Below are 19857 nucleotides of genomic sequence, written 5' to 3'. Positions count from 1 at the left end.
ATCTCAATCAAAAAGGTGATTAAGGTAAGTTGTCTAATATAAAAGTAAAACCCATGCAATCAATTACAATAATTCATACTCTTCTCTTTCTACCAATCTAAGGTGTTACACCGTATCTTCAAAATTTTAATTAATTTAAATCGAAAGATCCAACTTCTCAGGATAATTCATTTAGAATACACTGACTAGTTTCAAAAATACTTCAGGTCAACACTAGAGCACAAAATCAGACTACCACAAGTAGTACACTTAGAAACCTATTTATGCCAACTGATTAAGACAACAGATCTGATGCCAAAACATGGCTAATCAGAGTGCCAAGGTACAAGACACTGCTCAACAATACAGAAAAGTAACTGCAGTTGTCCTAATATGTTCACAGATTTTTCCCAAAGGAATAACTTGAACAGGAGAACCAGTTACTACAAAAACTTCTGACCAAGGAAGAAAGACGGTACTTTGAAGTGCTCATCTGGATTTCTTCACCTCCCACTTCTCTGATGCCATGGTTTCAATCTGGTGCCATGATTGAAAGTATAGGCACAATATCAGATAATGATTGAAATATGCAGAAGTAAAAAAATTATCTAGAGGAAACTGATCAGTTATGATTCCTTTTTTCAGGCCAAAGTGGGGAAAAGCCAAATAACTTCAGAACAGTACTTAAAACAGACAATCACTGATGTTTCATCAGAGAACAGTTTCATAAGAACAATTCTGGTAGCAAAAGTAATTTAAAAGGTGCCTACTTCTCCCCAAATACTTATTTTCTGCTTTATTCTACACACTTTATGTTGGTTATGTCAATGTGACTACTTGGGATGATGCTGCAAACTGAACCAGTGGAGTGACTCGGAGAGGGAAGAGGAGGGAGGAAACAGCTGTTTTTTCTTAACCCTGATCATGACATATTTTATTTAAAAGGAAGCTGCATAGTAATAGTAGATGGTAGGTTCATAAATACAATATTTCCTTTAAAACGGCATGTATCGTTGCTATTCAGACACTCTTCCAGTCAATTTATTTTCTGTTGAAGGTTTCCAAGGGAGTCTGAGGTTCTGATCTGGTAAACAATTTCAAAGTGCCACACCTACGGAATGAGAGAAAGCTCAGAAGACAATGAGAGGCAGTTTCTTTAGGTGAGAATATCCACTGAGTCGTGGAGAGGCAGGAAGCATATTCAAGTCAGTGTGCCTTTCACCACTCAAAAAAATGAGGGAAACTTCCACCGCAGCACCCGAAAAATGCAATCTGCTCCCTTGTTGGTTCTAGGCAACGTTAAATGAAATACAGGAGCACCTCTGCTGCCACAAAGGGTGCTATGCTATGACTTTTTCCAGGTAACTTTATGGCATCTATCCTCACAGGCATAATAATTGTGTAGCTGCAACGATCTCTCCATAGAGGAGCTCAGCTACCCATGAGTCATGCAGTGAGAGCTCTGAAGAAACAAGTAGCTCTCTAAACCACATCCTCATATACTACTACCAGGAAAGAAGACATCCCTCTCATTCGAGTTATTTGAGAGCAAGTAAGAAAGAAGAAAAAGTTCTTTGTTTTAGAATAGAATTTAAAATATTTTTCTTAAGTAAATTAAGGGAAAAAAGTGACATGATTACAAGTTTTAATTAAGCATAATTTTAAAATTAATACAGTCTGAAAAAAAGTGCAAACTAAAAGGAGAATTCCCTCCCCTTGATACCTGTTTCCAAAAAATGTGCCTGAAATTTAAGAAAACTTTTCCCCTCTTGTTATTTTCATGAAAAGGGAAAAAACATTCCCCAGTTTCACTAGCTTATTTACTTATTAAACACATTAATATTAAAAATTAATATTAATTAAAATAAAAAATAGAAACACATTAAAATAAAAAAAAATCAAATATAAAATTTGTGGCAGACTGGAACTTCTAAATGTAAAATCAGCACAAACAAAACTAGTTCTAAAGATGTTGAATAAGTGTTTTGTAACAGTAGCTATATCCAGACACTACGTTTTCAGGAAACCATGGAACATTTTCCACCAATAACACTTATATAAAAAAAAAAAAAAAAAAGAAAAAAAAAAAAAAAAAAAAAAAAAAAAAGGAATACATTATTCTATTTTTTCTGGATTTCACATAGATTACCTGTTTTCCAGTATAAACAAAGGCAACAGAATTTAAAGCTATCCTATTTACAACTATCCCAAAAGGAAAGCTTAAGTGTTTGCAGGATTTACTTCCCTACAGGAACAACAATTTTGGAGTATGTGCCTGGGTAGCTCTGTAACTGTAGCACCCTCTGCTGCTCTTTTAGTTCTAAAACATATAACTCTATACTCAACCAAGTAGAAAATAAAATGAATATGTGTTGAACACGTTGTTCCTTGAACATGGTTATATTATTAACTAATCCTACCTGCAGTCTACAAGAAAATGTTTTGCTATTACATATAACGTATTTGCAATTTTATACTACTTGAGCATTCTGGAATATCTTGTTTCTATGTTAACAGCAGGTAGATACTAGATGAAAGTCCCAAAACATGCTGTATTTCATTTCTTAAAATTCTCCTTTACATACTCTGTAGCTTGCCTAGGCTGGTGGCAATTAGTGAAGAGGCTTATATTTTGGACCTTGATCATTTCACTTAATTTAAAATTATTACTTCAGGAACATAGTCATACAAGCACTTCAGTCATAACTGCCTTCTCCCACTTGAAAAGGCAAGGGAAGGTGATAATCTCAAAAGCTCATCCTTGTAGAATTTTCCTTAATTTTTGGACAGTTTCTTTCTGCAAGAATGAGCGTGGCATGTGGCTCCTGGGGCCAACTTGTGCTATCCCACAAAACTACCACTGAACCTTCTGCCTGCGATCCATCAGTTCTTTTAAAGGACTATCTTAGGACTAGAGATGGTGTCAGGATGAACCATCTTTTTAACAGATGGCATATTGTTGTCGAAAATCAACAGACTAATCCTTTCCTTCATTCCAGTCCTCTTTTCCCTGCCTCCTGTTTTTGCATAGAATTAAAGCTGAATGAAGTGCATTTAGCATTGCATCCTGTCTGTGTGGAGAATCCATTTAGAGTTGTCATGTGGAAACCACTCTCTCACAAACAGGAGAGGAACAGGAGAGGAAAGAAATTTCACATTTTTCTGGGACAGTGAAAACTAACTGCAAATCATAGTGTGGATTTTCATTTACAGAAGCAATCCTACAATGAAAATGCAAAATCTTTTCGAAAAGGACAGAATACAAGTGTGGGTACCAAGTTTGAACAAGACACTGTACAGAGGCAATTTTCAGAGTTAACACTTGGGACCCTGCAATACACCATTTACAGCTACTGCAGCTGGCTCCACTTTTGTTCTGAAGTCTTACTGGGATAAGGCAGTGCCTTTGGAAGCAGTCATGAGTATTCCTCAAAAGCTGCTTATTGATATTTTATATAATGCTGCCAGCTAGTGGCACATCTTGTACTGAGTAGATACCTACTGGGAGTTTAGAGAAAAGTGGTATTAACTAGATTTGCTCTACCACTTTTCTTTTGATGGTGTATGGTGATGTGGATGTTAAAGACAATACGAAGAGAGATCAAAATGTGAAACAGAAAGACCATAGAAATGCTCCATGAAAGAGCTTGTTTGAACAGAAAATACTTACTAGAAGAAACAAAAAAACTCCCCCCAAAACCACACAAACCATGTTGTTTGAAGAAAATTATGTTTAAAAAGGATGTAATACGCAATGTGTTTCAGTTTTTACAACACCTAATCTTTTTAATACACAATTCTTTCATAATCTAATATTCATTAGCAAAACATTAATCTTGCTGATAAATTTGCTGTATTGCAGCCAAAACAAACACATAGAAAACTAAAATATTTACCTCTTTTCTGACAACTCAGTCCAAATAGTTTAAGTGAAGTTTAGTGCACAGCACTGGCTAGGCAGTGTCCCAAAAGAACACTGAAGTCTGTAATTTTTCAATGTGTCCCCTCGCAGAGCACGCTGTGGTGATAGTATGTTCAGTACTGGGTAGCTCTGTTAGTATTAGGTATTAGAAGAAATAATCTGATACTGTTAAAGACCAGTTTAGAAATATTTGGAGCTTTTTAAGAGTAGGTTATGATTTGATAATACAAAGTTCTTACAGAACACTACAGCAATTGTAAAAAACATTCAACCTACTTTTAGAAATAAAACAGTAGTTACCTTAGGGGGGAAAGGAGGCGACCCCCCCTGTCATTTCCACAGTGGGTTAACACAAAGAGAGTCAAAAAATACACAGGAAAAGGTCAAAGAAAGAGACAATTCAAATCAAGTGATAATGGGAGTGCACAAAAATTCAGTCAGGTATGAGCCAAATAGAGTAGCTCAGTAAACACATGGCTGGGGAAACTTTACTATGGTGGTGTGACAGACGCATAGTTACTCTGGCTTGGACACTGAGAACATTTATTCCATACAGGTGGTTGCAAAAAAGTATGATTATTACTCTCCAAGCTAATACTGCATGCTGCCAGAAGATAACAATTATACCATTACCCTTACAGAGTGTAATCTAGAGTGCATAGCAAAATAGGCATAAATCATCAATACAGACATTTAAAAATGGGGAGCAGTGAATCTGGAAATGACTTAGCAAACACTGTATACACTGGCAGAGCATGAACCCTCAAAGAAATACTGAATCCAAAAGGACAAATGTGAATCTTTGTATATACAAACAACCAGTAAGAAGAAGTACAAATGTCATATTACGCCTCTGTTAGCACCGGTGGTGTGCCTATTAGAGTGTAAGTCTTGTTCTACCATCTGCAATCAATAAGAAAGTAGCTGAAAAACTGGAAGAAGTTAACAAAAGAGCTGACAACACACCTATCAATAGGAAAGCATATGAAAACTTTAGTGGAGTAAATTATTTGTGTTAACAGGGAAATTTGTGTAGAGTGAGCACAATCTAAGCACTCACACAAAGAACAAAGATTAAGAGATCACGCTAACAGAGTAAAGGTACACTGTCCTGATTCACTGTGTGAAGCACTTCTAAACACACACACAAAATATTTTCTCTGCTATTCAAAATAAATACCCAAGTTGTGATCTAATTAACTAATATAACAACATTTTTTCTGGATCCAAAGCCCTAGTTTTTTTCCTTAATTATTTTGCTTATTGAGAACAGTTTATGAAAATAACATAGCTTCTTATAGAATTCTCTCTTACAGATCCTCTCCTGAGAATCCACAACATTAAATCTCTCTAAATGCCTCCCATAATTTAAGCAAAGCATTTTTCTTCCAGATCGTAAGATGTTTTTATCATCCAGCTCATTATGCCTACACCTGTAGCCAAAGTCAACCATAATCACAAATGTGAATTTTCTTTCTTAGCCTTAATATTATTAGTTTGAATATTCATATAACCCTTAGATATAATTTTCATTCAGAAATTAGAGAACAAATTTCTCTTTGGTAACAGATACAGAATATATCTGAAGTATTTTGTGGCAAGACCACTGAATTATCTTCAATGTTCGGAACTGAATGAAGGCTAACAAATTTTAAAAAGAAAAGCATATAGTTTATGACTATTTTTTTCTTTTGAAGGCAAAAGTTCATTAAATGAATTGACCTTTTTGCAAATGAAAAGCCAGTATTTATTGAAACATAGCTTTGGTACACTGAGACTGCAGTTTTGAGATGAAACATGTATATATCAGAACAGTTTCTGTATCTTTGCTCTGATAAGGAGAAACATATGTGCACATTTCTTGAGTATCTGACAAACTTTACCAACTTTATTCTATCAGTTTGTTTGAAAACAAATCAATCTGAAAGATAAAGCAGAATAATCAAATAAGAATGATATGTATATAATTCTATAATAGTAATTACTCATCACATCAAAAGTATTTCAATATTATTGCTCAGCTTAATTTCCACAGTCTACCACAATTTTATAATTCAAGTCCATTAACAGCACAGATAATTTTTTTAATAAGTATACTGAAGCAGAGCCATAGTGGGTCAGACACTGATGGCCCACTTACAGCTCATCTTGTCTCAGGTTAATGCAGCCAGTAACTGATGCTTAGACAAGAGTGAAAGATCAGGACAAACATATCATCCTACTGCCCCATTAATTCTCCTAAGACCCAGCATTTCCTAAGCCATAAGTGATGTCTTCAATGGCCACAGTTAATTTTTTTTGCACAATTTTTTTCCCCTTTGCTTTTTTGAACTCATTTCATGTTTTAGGAACCCCACCATTCTGTGGAGAGCAATTTCACAACTTGAATGTGCGTCTTCTTTTGTGTTTCTGTGATTTGAGTTTGTCCACTCCAAGCTGGAAGTGCCATTGTTTGCTTCCCATGGTCTTGCACTGTTGTTCCCCACATAGCCACTGCTGGCCACTGGCCAACACAAATCAATGGGCTAAACTAATTTTTTTGTCCAACCCAGTTCAGCTGCTCTAATGTTCCCACCACAGTCACAGAACCAAAAATAACCTGCACTGGGATGACTTGAGGGTGTATCCACACAAACAACTGTGCAATGTAAAACTGTAACACATAAAAAAGGTTATGGTACCTCTGACCACAATTATGGAGTTTCTCAGCTAAAAGAAATGGTTATTGAGGGCTCATACAGAAATATTTTACACTGATGCATTTAGATGTCTATCAACATAATACTGTAGCTAAATAGACAGTGACTTACAGACATTCCCTGTATTGTCAAAACTTGTAAGAACATCTTTAACATTTAAGAGACCATTGTGAAATCTGGAAGGAAACATAAAAGAAAACATAAATTGTGATTTTACCAAGATGTAAACAATTAAAAAAAACAAACAAACATCTTGTCTCTTCACTCCCTTCTCATCAACCTGATCACAGTGAACTAACAAACAGGTACTACTGTAGCCACCAGGGGGAAAACAAGGGGACAAACACTAGTTTTCAAAGTCCCATCACTGAAAATCCATGAATCGGGAATGTGTTTCTCGGAAACTAATATCAAGAGGAAAACATTTCTACGGAGCATCAAATTTTGTTTTGTTCTGGAAGTCACATATAGGAAATAAAGAATTTTGGTAAAGCTTTATCAGTAGCTTTATTTCTTTGAGGAGGAAAACCAAAGGTCTATTTTTAAACAGCAGCTGTACACACATTCTTATTTTCTCCCACAAAATCAAGAACACTTAATTAAATTAATGTGAACAATGAAATTGATTAATGTGTTCAGTGAACTAACTGCATTTTCTTTGGTTTTACATTTGCATAACCCAAGTGAAATAAACATTCAAAACTGGGGATAATAAATTCATTAACTAAATTTCACACATCAACTGCAGATTTTAGAATACAGTGAGCAAAGCACTGACAGCAGGAGAAAGAATATACATAAAATTGAAATAAAAATTCAAATGTTATAGATGTCAGGCCAGATGAATTCACATTCACACACACACAAAGCATCTAAATTCCTTTCACCTGCTGCAAGCTAATCTAGGCCCAAAATAAAAAATATTAAAATCTTTTACTTCACAACAATCAGATTATATAGTTGTTTCACAAAGGCATTTAAAAATCTAAAAAGAATTCAGCAAGGCAGGAAAATACAAAAACACAGGTTTTTAACAGCACTTCAAATATAGCTTCTAAGGCTGTTAAGGAACATGCTAATTTGATATACCAAAAAAAATTAATAAATCCAACAATTCTAGCACCTACAAAATTAGTTCTCATTCTCTCGTTTTGTTTCCTGAAGGAAATTTGTTGTAAGAATGGAAAAAAACCCAAAAACAAAACAAACAAACAAAAACAAACAAATAAAACCCCCACAACAATCTTTTTGCAAATAAGAAATTGTATATTTATTTTAAAATTCAATATTTATAGCTTCTGATAAGCATAAACATTAAATAAACATTAACAGGTTAAATTTTGAGAAGCACCAAACAGCAACTAGATTAATTCTTAAAAAAATGAAAATCAAACGGAAATCAAGTTAACAAACTGAAATGAGCTCATAAACAGGGGCAACAAAATATATGAAAGATGTTACAGAAGATTCAACTGGATATTAATGCTCTTCTCCCAGCTACATAAAAACAAACCAAAAACACATTTCCTCAGTGCAGTGGAAGCCTACAAGAATTCTGATGGTTCATGAGGATTTTAAATGCACTTTTTCTTCCTCTTTTTTGCAAGTTTGTTTTCAATCAAATTGGACAATGATGCACCATGGCTAGTTCAAGGGAAGTGATAAGAAAGCAGACAGGATCTGTAGTTCTACCAACCACAGACGTTGCCCTTTAAATTGTCCCCTGCTGAATCCTAAGCATCCTACAAACTCTGTAACTGTGCAAATGTCTGAGGCACTTAGGGTCTCTCAGACAGCTGTGAATGTCTCATCTCTAAATGAATGTAAGATGGGGGAAAGAACATGATGACAAAGAGAAGAAATATTTTAATCTTTGTTGGCATGTCTTGGGATAGCATGCTTTGGTTTTGGCTTTTTCCCCCTCAATTTCTTTATGTACAGAGTTCATATATAAAGGAGATTTATCATGTAACTCTCCAAGTGAAGCAAACAAAGGTAAGGATAAAATATTTAGTAATCCAGTATCAGGAGTTCAAGAGAAGGCTAGAAAGAAATTAAAACAGAAGTAAGTGAATTGTCGTGATCTAGAAAAGCATACAATTTGCATGCTTCAGGGTCAAAGGGTAGACAAACACAAAAAGGAGAAATGATAAAACCATACTTTGCAGGTCTAAGTACAAACACGACACACTCCAACCTTTGCTCTCTTGGCCTCTAGAGGCACTTTGCACCGACAGCCTTCCCTGGCTCCCTGCAATATTCAAAGTCTCTAACTCTGTCTCAGCAACAACCTTCTTGCTTTCACAAATATAATTCATGATAGTCACAGAAGTGAGGCATAATTTAATAGCAAGAAGCATCCAGATTTGCTATCGGGCACATCCTCTTCTCCTCAGTCTTCCAAAAGCCCACTCCACAGTCATTATGAAATGGGACAGGGTTTGAATTCAACAACTATGTCCTTTAGTCTGATCAGCTTATGAAACCTTCACTGAACAAAAGAAGGAGCAAGCCTGATCTCCTAGAATGAGAGGAATAGCCACTATCCCAACAGCGAGGATAGCAAATCCACTCTCATTTACTCCAAAGCTCACATCTCAGGTCCAAACTATATTATCTTTATGGATGATGTTAGAACTACTCCACATGAACATCATCAACAGTGAGTCTTCTGGAGTCAATTAGCACGATAGGAAAATATCTCTTTGTATTGGGTCTGGCTGAGACGGAGTTCACTTCCCCACAGCAGTGCTTCCTCACATTGCTATGCTTTGCATTGGTAGCTGCAAAGGTGTTGATAACACACCAGTGTTTTGGCTACTGCTGAGCACAGCACCAACACTGTAACATTCCTTCCCCAACTGAGGGCAGGATTCTGGGAGGGCACAAAACCAGGCCAGCTGACCCAAATTAACCAAAGGGTTATTCTGTACCACATGACATCAGCTCAGATATAAAAGATAAGGAAAGGAGCAGGAAGAGGAGGCACTCATTATTTACATTTGCCTGCTGAGCAACTGCTATGCATGCTGAAGCCCTGCTTCCAGGGAAGTGGCTGGACATCGCTTACTAATGGGAAGTGGCAAATAAACCTTGTTATTCTCCTCTTCACTTTGCGCAAACTTTCTCTTTTCCTTCAGTAAACTGCCTTATCTCAACCTACAAGTCATTTTCCATCTTATTTGTCTCCCCTGTCCATCTGGGAAGGAGAATGATAGAGTGGTGGCTTGGTGGGCACACAGTGTCCAGTCAAGGTCAACACACCACACTCTTCCTGCTGATAAAGCTTTAGTCTATTCCAGGCTAAAGAAGAGGCATGTAAATCCACCGGTAACCACTTAACAGTTATGGAACCCAAACCATGATGAATTGATCATGAGGTCTGTTGCAAATAAGTTTTAGGACTACAGGAAGAAACATGCCAACAGCTGATCTACTTGTGAAAGGAAGAGCTCACAGAAACACACTTCCAAACAGCAATAGCCACATGTTTCTCCATTTGGAGGTCTGTATTTGTAAAGCCTCCAGACAAACTCTGCACCAGCTATTCCTCAATTCTTTTCCATCCCAGACCTTACCTGCAGACTAAAAGTTACTGGCACCTGTAAACACAGGTATTCTCTAACTCCAAATTCTGCCATAAGTATCATATTACTAATCCTGCACCTATAAACCACAGCTTCTAGTTTGGAATCCACTGTTCTGAACACCTTCTCAGCAGTTCTGTAACAGCTGCTGCTCCGCTGTCCGATCCCATCAGCTGCTCCTCCATTAGCAAGCCCAGAGAAAACTGCTGGGATATGACAGATCTCATTTCTGTGGCTGCCTGTCATAATCACAGCTTTCCACAGTACCGCTAACAAACTGCCCACAGAGAGTCTGTAAGTGGAATGTGCACTGAATTATGGAAGTCAAGGAAAGGAACCACAGAAGCTTGTGGTTAAACCCCAAACCCAAATTCCCATAAATTTCCACAGGCATTTCAAAATACAAAGGAATATTAGTACTCAGTGTTTCAGAATATGTGATGGATGTTGTACAGTTCAAAGAAGTTCAAAGCTGTGATTGCTGAGATCAACAAAGTGCTTCAAACAAGCACAGGTAAGCATCATGGAGAAAGTGAACTTCAGGACAGCATGGTTAATCTGATTCACAGTGTTCTTATAAATCTTCAAGGTACAATGGGCAAAAAATTCTGAGTTATAGAAGACAAATCTAGGAACGAGAAACTAATTCAACTCATGTTTCTCCTGATTCAAAACAAAGCAAAATTCCTTAATCTAGACTACATATAAATCCACTTTGGATGTATAAATAAAATCGGAGAAAGATAGAGTGAGTTCAGTCTTTGAAATACATTAATGTTCCCTGTCCAATTCAGGCAACACAAGTGGTAGACTTTAACATCTATTTAAGAATAGCCACAGACAGTAGAATAAAAAGAGCCTTCAATAGCTCCCTATTAAGGTATGGTTTTCATCAACCATTATGAAACAAAACTAAGTTTGTCCTTTTATATTATTCTTAACTGAGTAAGCAAAAATAATACAAGTAACTACATGCCTATACAAAACCTTAAAAACCTACAAAAACTAAGACAGAATACATTTCCTCATAATATGGGAAAGAAAAAAAACCAAACCAAACCCACAACACATCACCATACACTATTAACCTACACAGAAACTAAAAGTACAATTTTGGTGACAAATGAAAGACAGGATAAAGGTAAAAAAGTTACTATTAAGAGTACTTTACAAAAAGACTTGGTGAGTATCACCATCAAATGTCACAGTGGCCCACTAAGAACCTCAAATCTATCTACAAACTTTACTATCTGATCAGATGCTTTTCCTGGGCCAGAGCACAGCAGAATAAGTCAATTCCTCTTTCAGTCCAGTTCTAGACTGCAGCTTAATACAGTAAGAAACCAAAACAATGCTTCTTTGACTACAAATTCTTGTTACAAATACACGTCTTGGGCAATATGATGGAACAGCCATAGCTTGATCAGTGAATGAATGAAATATGTTGGCAAATCACTTTTTCTTTCCTCAATTTCCCACTCCTGTGGCCAAGCCTTTGTGCTGCTAAACCCACACATTGACTCTTAGCATCCAATAAGTGGAAGAGAGCAATTTTATCACATCCACACAAACTGTCCATAAGAAGTAGGCAATATTCCTTTAACATCTGCTTCCCTTCACTTATTTTAGGTCTATTCCTAAAATAAAAAGCCATTGAAATTTCAAAATGTTTTTAGCAGAAATATCCAAGAGGAATAGCCAATGGAACTCAGTCCAAAACCATCTTCTAACATACTACTTGCCACAGACAAATAATATGCCCCATATTTCTAAACCAAAGGTCTGAAATCATCTAATAATTTCTTTCATGTTTTTATCTAAAGGTTCATTCATATTCAGAATAAAGCCATGACATCTTGCAAAGTACACTTAACACTCTTTACAAAGATTGAACCCTTCCTGTAAGCTGCTGATATTGTTCTTTTCAGTTCTGCACTTTTCTATTGGAAACAGCAAATGACTGATCAATGGAAAATATTTTAACACAGAAACAACTTATTTCCTCTCTATTTTCTTAAAATGAGCCTACAATTTAAAAGTAAATCCATATCCTGAAACAGAAAATTTGAAGATATTGATTGCTCCTTTTTAAACTCTAATAAAAGAATAATTTTCCTGTCTAAAAGACAGGCACAATCTCTCCAGGGAGACACTGCATCTTTATAATCTATAATCACTTCAGTGCTAAAACTATTCATAACAAATTTAAATTTAAAAGCATATTCCTGATTAAGAATAGAAAGATTTAGAAGTGTAATATTAAATAAATATTTTTAAATAGCTCTACTTAATATATCTTCCTTTTCCTAAGGAAACACATATTCAACACACGCATAATTTTTTAACAGTAAAGTGAAATACCTCTAAAGTTAAATAGAACTTGGAAAAAAGCTAACAAATACACATAAAAGTTGTATGAACAAAGAATATTTTGATGGAGAACAGATCCAGGAGGTCACATAATCCAGTAGATGCCCAGAGCCTGGATCACAGGACCACAGAATTCCAGCCACTCCAGCCAGTATATCAACTTCACCAGTAGCCCAACTTAAATGCCTCTGTGCCAGTGTACATAGCACAGGGAATAAACCAGAGTTAAAGATGTGTCTGCAGGGCTGTGATATTACTGGCACCACACACAGATGTGGTGGGACGGCTTCTAGGAGTGGAGAGTTGGAATGGAAAGATACAGGCTCTAGAGGAAGGACAGATGGGGAAGATGAGGAGGCAGTGATGCCATCTATGTCAAGTTGGGAGTCCATAGAGCTCGACATAGGGATGGATGAGACCACCTGGGGATGGATGAGAAGCTATCCTCATCCTCCAAGAGCTTATGGGTCAGGGATTAAAGAGAGGGCAGGGACAGATGGTTTTATAGTGGAGGTCTGCTACAGGCTGCCTGGTTAGGCAGACCAAGTAGATGAAGCCCTCCACAGACAGACAGGAGCAGCCTCTCATTCACAAGCCCTGGTCCTCATGGGGAATTTCAACCACATCCATATCTGTTGGAGGGACAACAGAGAGGGCATAAAAAATTCAGGATGCTCCTGAAATGCTTCCTTCTCCAAGAGAAGCCAGTAAGAGATGGACTATGTTCTCCCCATGGACTATGCTAGACTTTGTTCTCTCCAACAAGGAGGGGCTGGTGGGGAATGTGAATCTCAAGTGAAGTCTTGGCTGTGGTGGAGTTGGAGATCCTTCGGGCAGCAAGAAAAAGGCACAACAAGGTCACTACCCTGGACTTCTGGAAAGCAGACTTTATCTGGTGCTGGGACCAGTGCTGTTTATGATCTGTGATGGTGACAAGGACAGTGGGGTCAAGTGCATCCTACGCAAGTTTGCCAATGACACCAAGCTGTGTAGTGTCATTGACACACTGGAGGGAAGGGATGCCATTCAGTAGATCCTTGACAGGCTTGAGAAGTGGCCACATGCAAACCTCATGAAGTTCAACAAGGCCAACTACAAGGTCCTGCACCCGGGTCAGAGCAATCTCAAGCACAAATACAGGCTGAGCAGAAAATGGACTGGGATCAGCCCTGAGGAGAAGGACTTAGGGGTGTTGGTTGACAAGAAGCTCTATATGGTCCAGCTGTGTGCACTTGCAGCCCAGAAGGCCAATAGTACCCAGGGTTACATCGAAAGCAGCATGACCAGCAAGTCAAGGGAGGTGATTCTGCTCCTCTACTTGGCTGTGGTGTGACCCATCCAGCTCTGGGGTCGTCAGCACAGGAAAGACATGGACCTGTTGGAGTGAGTCCAGAGGAGGGCCAGCGAGGTGATGAAAGGGTTGGAGCACCTCTCACATGAAGACAAGCTGAGAGAGTTGGGATTGTTCAGTATGGAGAAGAGTAGGCTCCAGGGAGACCTTGAGCAATATTCCAGTACTTAAACAGGCTACTTTTGACAAGGGCATGTGTGATTGGAGAAGGAGGAATGGCCTTAAGCCGAAAGAAAGGCGATTTATATTAGATATTGGGAAGAAATTCTTTACTGTGAGGGTAGTGAGGCAGTGGGACAGGTTGCCCAGAGAAGCTGTGGATGCCACATCCTTGGAAGTGTTCAAGGTCAGGTTGGACAGGGCTCTGAGTAACCTGGTCTAGTGGAAGGTGTCTCTGCCCATGGCAGGGGGCTGTAACTAGATGATCTCTAAGGTCCCTTCCAACACAAACAATTCTATGATTCTGTGATGACATCTGTAATGAAAATACCTTTTTCCACATCAAACTCACAAGAAATTTTACTGAAAAGGAGGTCTGTATTTTCACCTGCAGATTAGATTACTCCAGTTTACTCTATCCAACTCTGAATGTGAAACCTGCAAAAAGATTCCAGCTTGGACTGAACACATCTACACTCTCCATGCTAGACTAATATAAACATTCAGCCTGATTCCCAGGATGACTTCATGGCAATTCAGGGATTTGTTTTTTTAACTAACGCTAATTGCAAACAACACTAGAGAGCAATTTCATGTACTTAGCCACTCAATTCACACCATCAAGGCAAAGACTTAGTGTGTAGGAATATCAGGTATTGTACAAATCCAAATGAGGAAAGACTAATTGAATGAGATTCTGGATTATAAACACAAGAAATTAAATTTTGAAACACCTTTCACTGCTAACTCCTTTTGATACCCAGAGCTACTGTGAAGCTCCTTAGTATGTATTATAACTTCAGGAGACCATGTGCACAACATGGGTAATGGGTCTGCATTTCATTAAGCACACTAAAAATCACTGTTTAACTAAAAGAGTTACAGGAATTTCTAAAAGGAGTCAATGGTGTTGTCACTTCAAGGATCTAGTCAAAATGGCACATAAATTCAGCTTAAATTTTTGACACAAAAATTGCCTTATATCGGTGCTTCTGACTTCCTGCTTTAGAAGATTTGTTATTAAGAATGGTCCAAAAAACAAACTAGTGACAGAAAAATATGGCATGATCCCAAATGTGGATCCAACCTGAATCTGATTAGAAAAATAGCAGCTTACTAAAACAACAAAGTTCAGAAAAGCATGCACATGACTGGTAGTTCCTCTCAAAGCTTCTATTTGCCTGACAAAGCGGTTCCAAGTCCCTCTGGAGCAGTAATTCCAGCTAGGTCATAGCATATCTGAATATACAATTTGATCGGTTTTGATAGCCCTTGAACTGATATAGCTTGACCTTTATACTCTTTGCCAAAAGCCACTACCAACCTTATGAACTTTCCTAAGTATTTAGTCTTGTCAAGATGTTATCTGACAACCCTTTTAACATCCAACATATGCAATGAGCTCTTCCGAGAAGATGCTAATGCATAAGGAAAACATATGTAGATGAAAATTCAAAAGCACTTTTGTCAAGATTTTAGAGGGGCCATAGCAACATTTTTTTCCCCTCACAAAAAAGATACATAAAGGTTCAACTATGCAAGCACACTGTTCTGGATTTACCTGACTGAAGTTATGGTTAATAATGTGCTCCTGCTATCTTGTTAAAATTGTTTCTACTGTTTAATATTATTATAAATAATATTTTGTCAACGGAAGGAGAAAAATTAAAGGAAAACTGTCAGACATTCAGAAAACCCTTAAGCTTCCAAGACATGATAAGTTTCCAAAGATCCAAGAACACTTAGTCCAAGACCTCTCCTCTTCTAGATATGTTAGTTTTCAGCAATAAGAACTGTTGCTTTGTTACGTATGTTAAACTGTTATGCTTATCACCTTAAATTACTGCTTCTTCAAAAACAGAAAAGAAACTTTATTTAACACAGACTCAAGGTAAAAAGCATTTTGTTGCAGGCTATTTATACTTTGTTCCTGGAAAATACACAGAGAGTATTTTCTCCTTCCTTTCTTCACCATCCTGGAATATTCTGAAAGAATAAGTGTACTCTATCTATTGCCACTGCCTTAGAATGGAAAAAACATTTTAATACAGAAGGGTGAGTTCTGATAATTATTCCTAAAACAATCAGTGATTACCATTTTTCTAGGTCACTGAATATCTTCTGGAAAGGAACAAAATGCAGGAAAAAATGAAATAAAAATCCCCACCAGGAGACAATGCCCCTACTCTTTGCAATATTCAGTTTTTGAAAGGCAGTGTGAGTCTGCTGCAGCACAGAAACTGTGCATTTCCATTGGACACAATCAAAGGAACACAATAAAGGAATGCATAAACAAACACACTTGTTTGCAGTCTACAGGCTGAGCTGTGTCCGATTATCAATGAAACCACAATTAGGCAAATACATAATTCAAAATGAAATGGTGACATAGGAAGTGGTGGAAACAGAAGCACACAACTATCAGGGGCAGAGCAAGATCAGTCTGACACTCCCTTTGCTTTTGCACAGCCAGCACAGGTAGCTCATCTCCTAACTTTAAAACTCCAGAACTAATAAATCAACCAAGTGACACCAAGTGTTGCAAACCGCGGCAGTGAACTAAGGAGACTGACTGAAGGAGTTCAGGACTGCAGTGCAAAGGACTGCAGCCTTGTTCAGCCCAAATCCTACCTAAACAGTGTACATTTCCTATCACCAGGGTGCCTCTGAAAACCTAAAAACCAAGAAATACACTGCACAAAGAGATTATGTAGGCTGTGAGCAGTTGAATTAGTACATAGATCATTACCCAAAAGATTTTAGGACTTTATTAATAACATCAATGTCATTAAAATTTTTATTAAGACTACACATAAATGTGTTCAGGTTCTTCTACATCCTGTTTAAATCTGAAGAATGTAAACACAGAAAGTTATTAAAAATATAAAATAAATGTTTATATTTGCATTTTGGTTTAGCTACAATCACTAGTATTTTCAGTGAAGCTCTGCCACTTCAGTGAAATGTACCAGAGGAAAAAAAAAGAAAAAAAAATCAGACAAGCTGCTTCCTGTAACAAACAACTAAAAATAACATCTAACAGTTTATTTGTAAACCATGCCGTAGTTATAAAAAACACTGGAAGAAGGACTAATGAGTTTTATATTTGAGGCCCACTCAAGATCTTAGAAAGTACTTAAAACTCCAACAATGCTTACCTTAAGGACACACTATACTCAGGATAAAAGATGCTTTTATATTGAACCCAAGTCCCGGTTTCCTCTTCCATATTCTGGTCTTCTACTGAAAAGAGATTGAACGATGCAAACCTTCTTACAGATACTTGTTGGAGATGCACATCTTTCAAGTGCTTTTTCTTCAGAACCTTTGGAATGAGGAACAAATTAAACATTAAGAATAAAACTTCAAAGAAAAGAACAAACACAGGCCTATTTAAGTGAAGAGGCAAACCATAATGGCTGTGCTATCAGCTAATAGTTATGAAAAACTACTCCAAGTATGTCAAGCCTGAACAAAATAACAATGGTATTAATGGTAAGGGTCAAGGGAATGGGTTATGAATTATGTCTCAATAACTGTAAAGCAAATGTACTGTGTTCAGAAGTACACAAAGATGGGTTTTTAACTCTTGCTCTAACAGACCCATGCAAAAATTAGAGAGGCAAACTGGGTTCTCCCCATCCTCTCATTTCACAAAGTTTCACAGTCCAAGCAGTGCCCTCACCAAGAAACTTCCGTGCCACTCACTGTCCCTACAGAGGAGTGGGGAGAGGGAAAATGAAGCGAGAGTATCATCTATAGAATTTAAACAGCTAAACCCAAAACATGATCCTCGGGTGTCTGAGTACTGTGTTTCCCTGGCAGACCACTTCCTACCTTACAAGTCGTCTTCGAAGTACTACATATGTGAGCAGAACAATCGTGTTTGCTATGCTGTTAGCTCCTAGCAGCAGGTTTGAGGCATCAGGCTTCCTGTTTGGAACCCTTGGCAGGTCTCAGCATATGAAAGGCACAGGCATTTTCAACAAAGTATGAAAAATGGCTGTGTGCTGTCCACACTACTTGTTCTTCTGTGACACATGAAAAAAATACATGCATGAAGGAAATGGCAAAAATATCAAAACAGGAGAACCAAATGTAAAGACCAGCAAAACTGAGGCCTTCATGTAATAGCAGCAGGCCTGGAAAGAAAATAGACCATTTTTACAACTAAGGAAAACCTCCAAAACCTAATTTTCAGAAAAGCGTGTTGTTTGGGGGCTTCTTTAAAGCAATGGCAAGCCAAACATACATACAGGGAGTAACCTAATGCATGCCTATTTCTCTAACTTTGTTGCTAAAAACTACAGACTGGGTAATGCCATCAGCTGCACAGACTGGCAGAACTCAAAAAACAGCATTAGAGAATTTACTCTGGTCATTTTCAAATGCATTTTCAAATGAATAGCTAACTTCCCTTAGCACTGATTCAAAGCAAAAAGTCTTTTCCTTGATTCTGACAGGCTACCTTGGAAAATGTTGGCAAACTTCAAACTCACTACATACATAAAACATTTTATTGATAAAGAACACATAGGTAATTATGCAAACCCCTGGTTCTTTATGCTAGCTTCATAGGATACCTCATAAAAGGGCTTTTTTCTTAATTAAATCAGCGAGCATGCACTCAAGCATCCTTACCATAGTAAATCAATTTGTGTGAGCATTGAATGAAAGCAAATTCAATATATAAACACACCACAGAACCGATTTCACGTAAGCCACTATTATAAGCAGTATGAAATGTGTTTTTAAAAGCACTGTAAGAAACACTTTGACAGTGCTCCTTTAAAGATAGATATAAAGGGAGGTTGATACCTTCTTCCAATCCATAGATATATCTGAGCACTTCTATAGTAAAGAGTGCAGAACTCATTTTTACTTCAGATGTACCAGTAAGATTAAATTGATCCTTGCTCATTGCACCGTACAAAAATCAAAAGAAAAGCTAAAGAACATGGGAAAACCCAGGGAATCTGCAGAGGAAAAGGTCACAGATACATGTAGTTTGAGGAAGAAACAGAAGCCTTCTCCCCAGATACCTACACGCACCCTTCCACAATCCCATTCTGTTGCTATGAAAAGCTTCTTGTGATTTTTAAGAGACAGGCATATGCCAAAGGCAGTATATATTGAAAACAAGTAACAGCTAGTACAGCCACATAGCCCATCTTACACAATCTGCTAGAACAGGAACCTACAAAGACAAACCTGATTTTCCTACCAGTAACTTTGACATTTCCTGCTTTAGAGTATAATAAAACAGGATTTGGTCCTGTTGAACAGAACTGGCAAATCTACAAACCAAAACCACATACCAAGTGCAATATTGATGCCCTCAGGCCTCTCAGTCCATTACCCAACTGCAGCCAGGTGGCCCTTTCAACCCACTGCTGCCACTCCACCTTCTCAGGGAAAGCTGTGGATGGGCAGCTCCAGGTGCCCGTCTGCAGAGAACTAAACATTGGAGTTAGGGCTGTAAATATCACACCCCATAACAATAACAACTAATTAAGCTGATCTGGGTTTTTTAAGCCTTTACACATACACATGCAAAGGAATCCTTTCCAGCCTTGCATAGCTCCTAAAAGGTCTAAAACAGTGTGGAAGGCTGGAGCTCAGAAGCTGCTGGCACCACAGCACAGGTGTCACCACTTGCTCCTTCTTCCTCCTTGCCCTCCTCCAGGCATGGCCCCGCCAGCCTCACCGAAGTGCAATTTTCACTGCCAGGTGAGTGGGGTCTTGCTCCAGTTCCCCATGAAAGGCAATTTGGGGAACAGGGAGCAAAGA

General features: G+C 37.8%; 1 protein-coding gene across 1 annotated transcript in view; it reads right to left on the bottom strand.

Annotated features, from left to right (window-relative positions):
- The window catches only part of CAMKMT (calmodulin-lysine N-methyltransferase), a 210934-nt gene that overhangs the window by 190229 nt on the left and 848 nt on the right, over positions 1-19857 (bottom strand). The window contains exons 2-3 of the mRNA XM_050314356.1: positions 17226-17392; positions 6712-6776 (exon numbers count right to left, since the gene is read on the bottom strand). Coding sequence (XP_050170313.1) covers positions 6712-6776; positions 17226-17392 — 232 coding nt within the window. The remainder of the gene's footprint in view (positions 1-6711; positions 6777-17225; positions 17393-19857) is intronic.

This window comes from Myiozetetes cayanensis, unplaced genomic scaffold (genome assembly GCF_022539395.1).
Source record: "Myiozetetes cayanensis isolate MyiCay16 unplaced genomic scaffold, myiCay2020 scf2-11, whole genome shotgun sequence".
In the NCBI taxonomy this organism is placed as follows: Eukaryota; Metazoa; Chordata; class Aves; order Passeriformes; family Tyrannidae; genus Myiozetetes; species Myiozetetes cayanensis.
The sequence above is the reverse complement of the archived record's forward strand: the minus strand, read 5'-3'. Positions and strand labels throughout refer to the sequence as shown.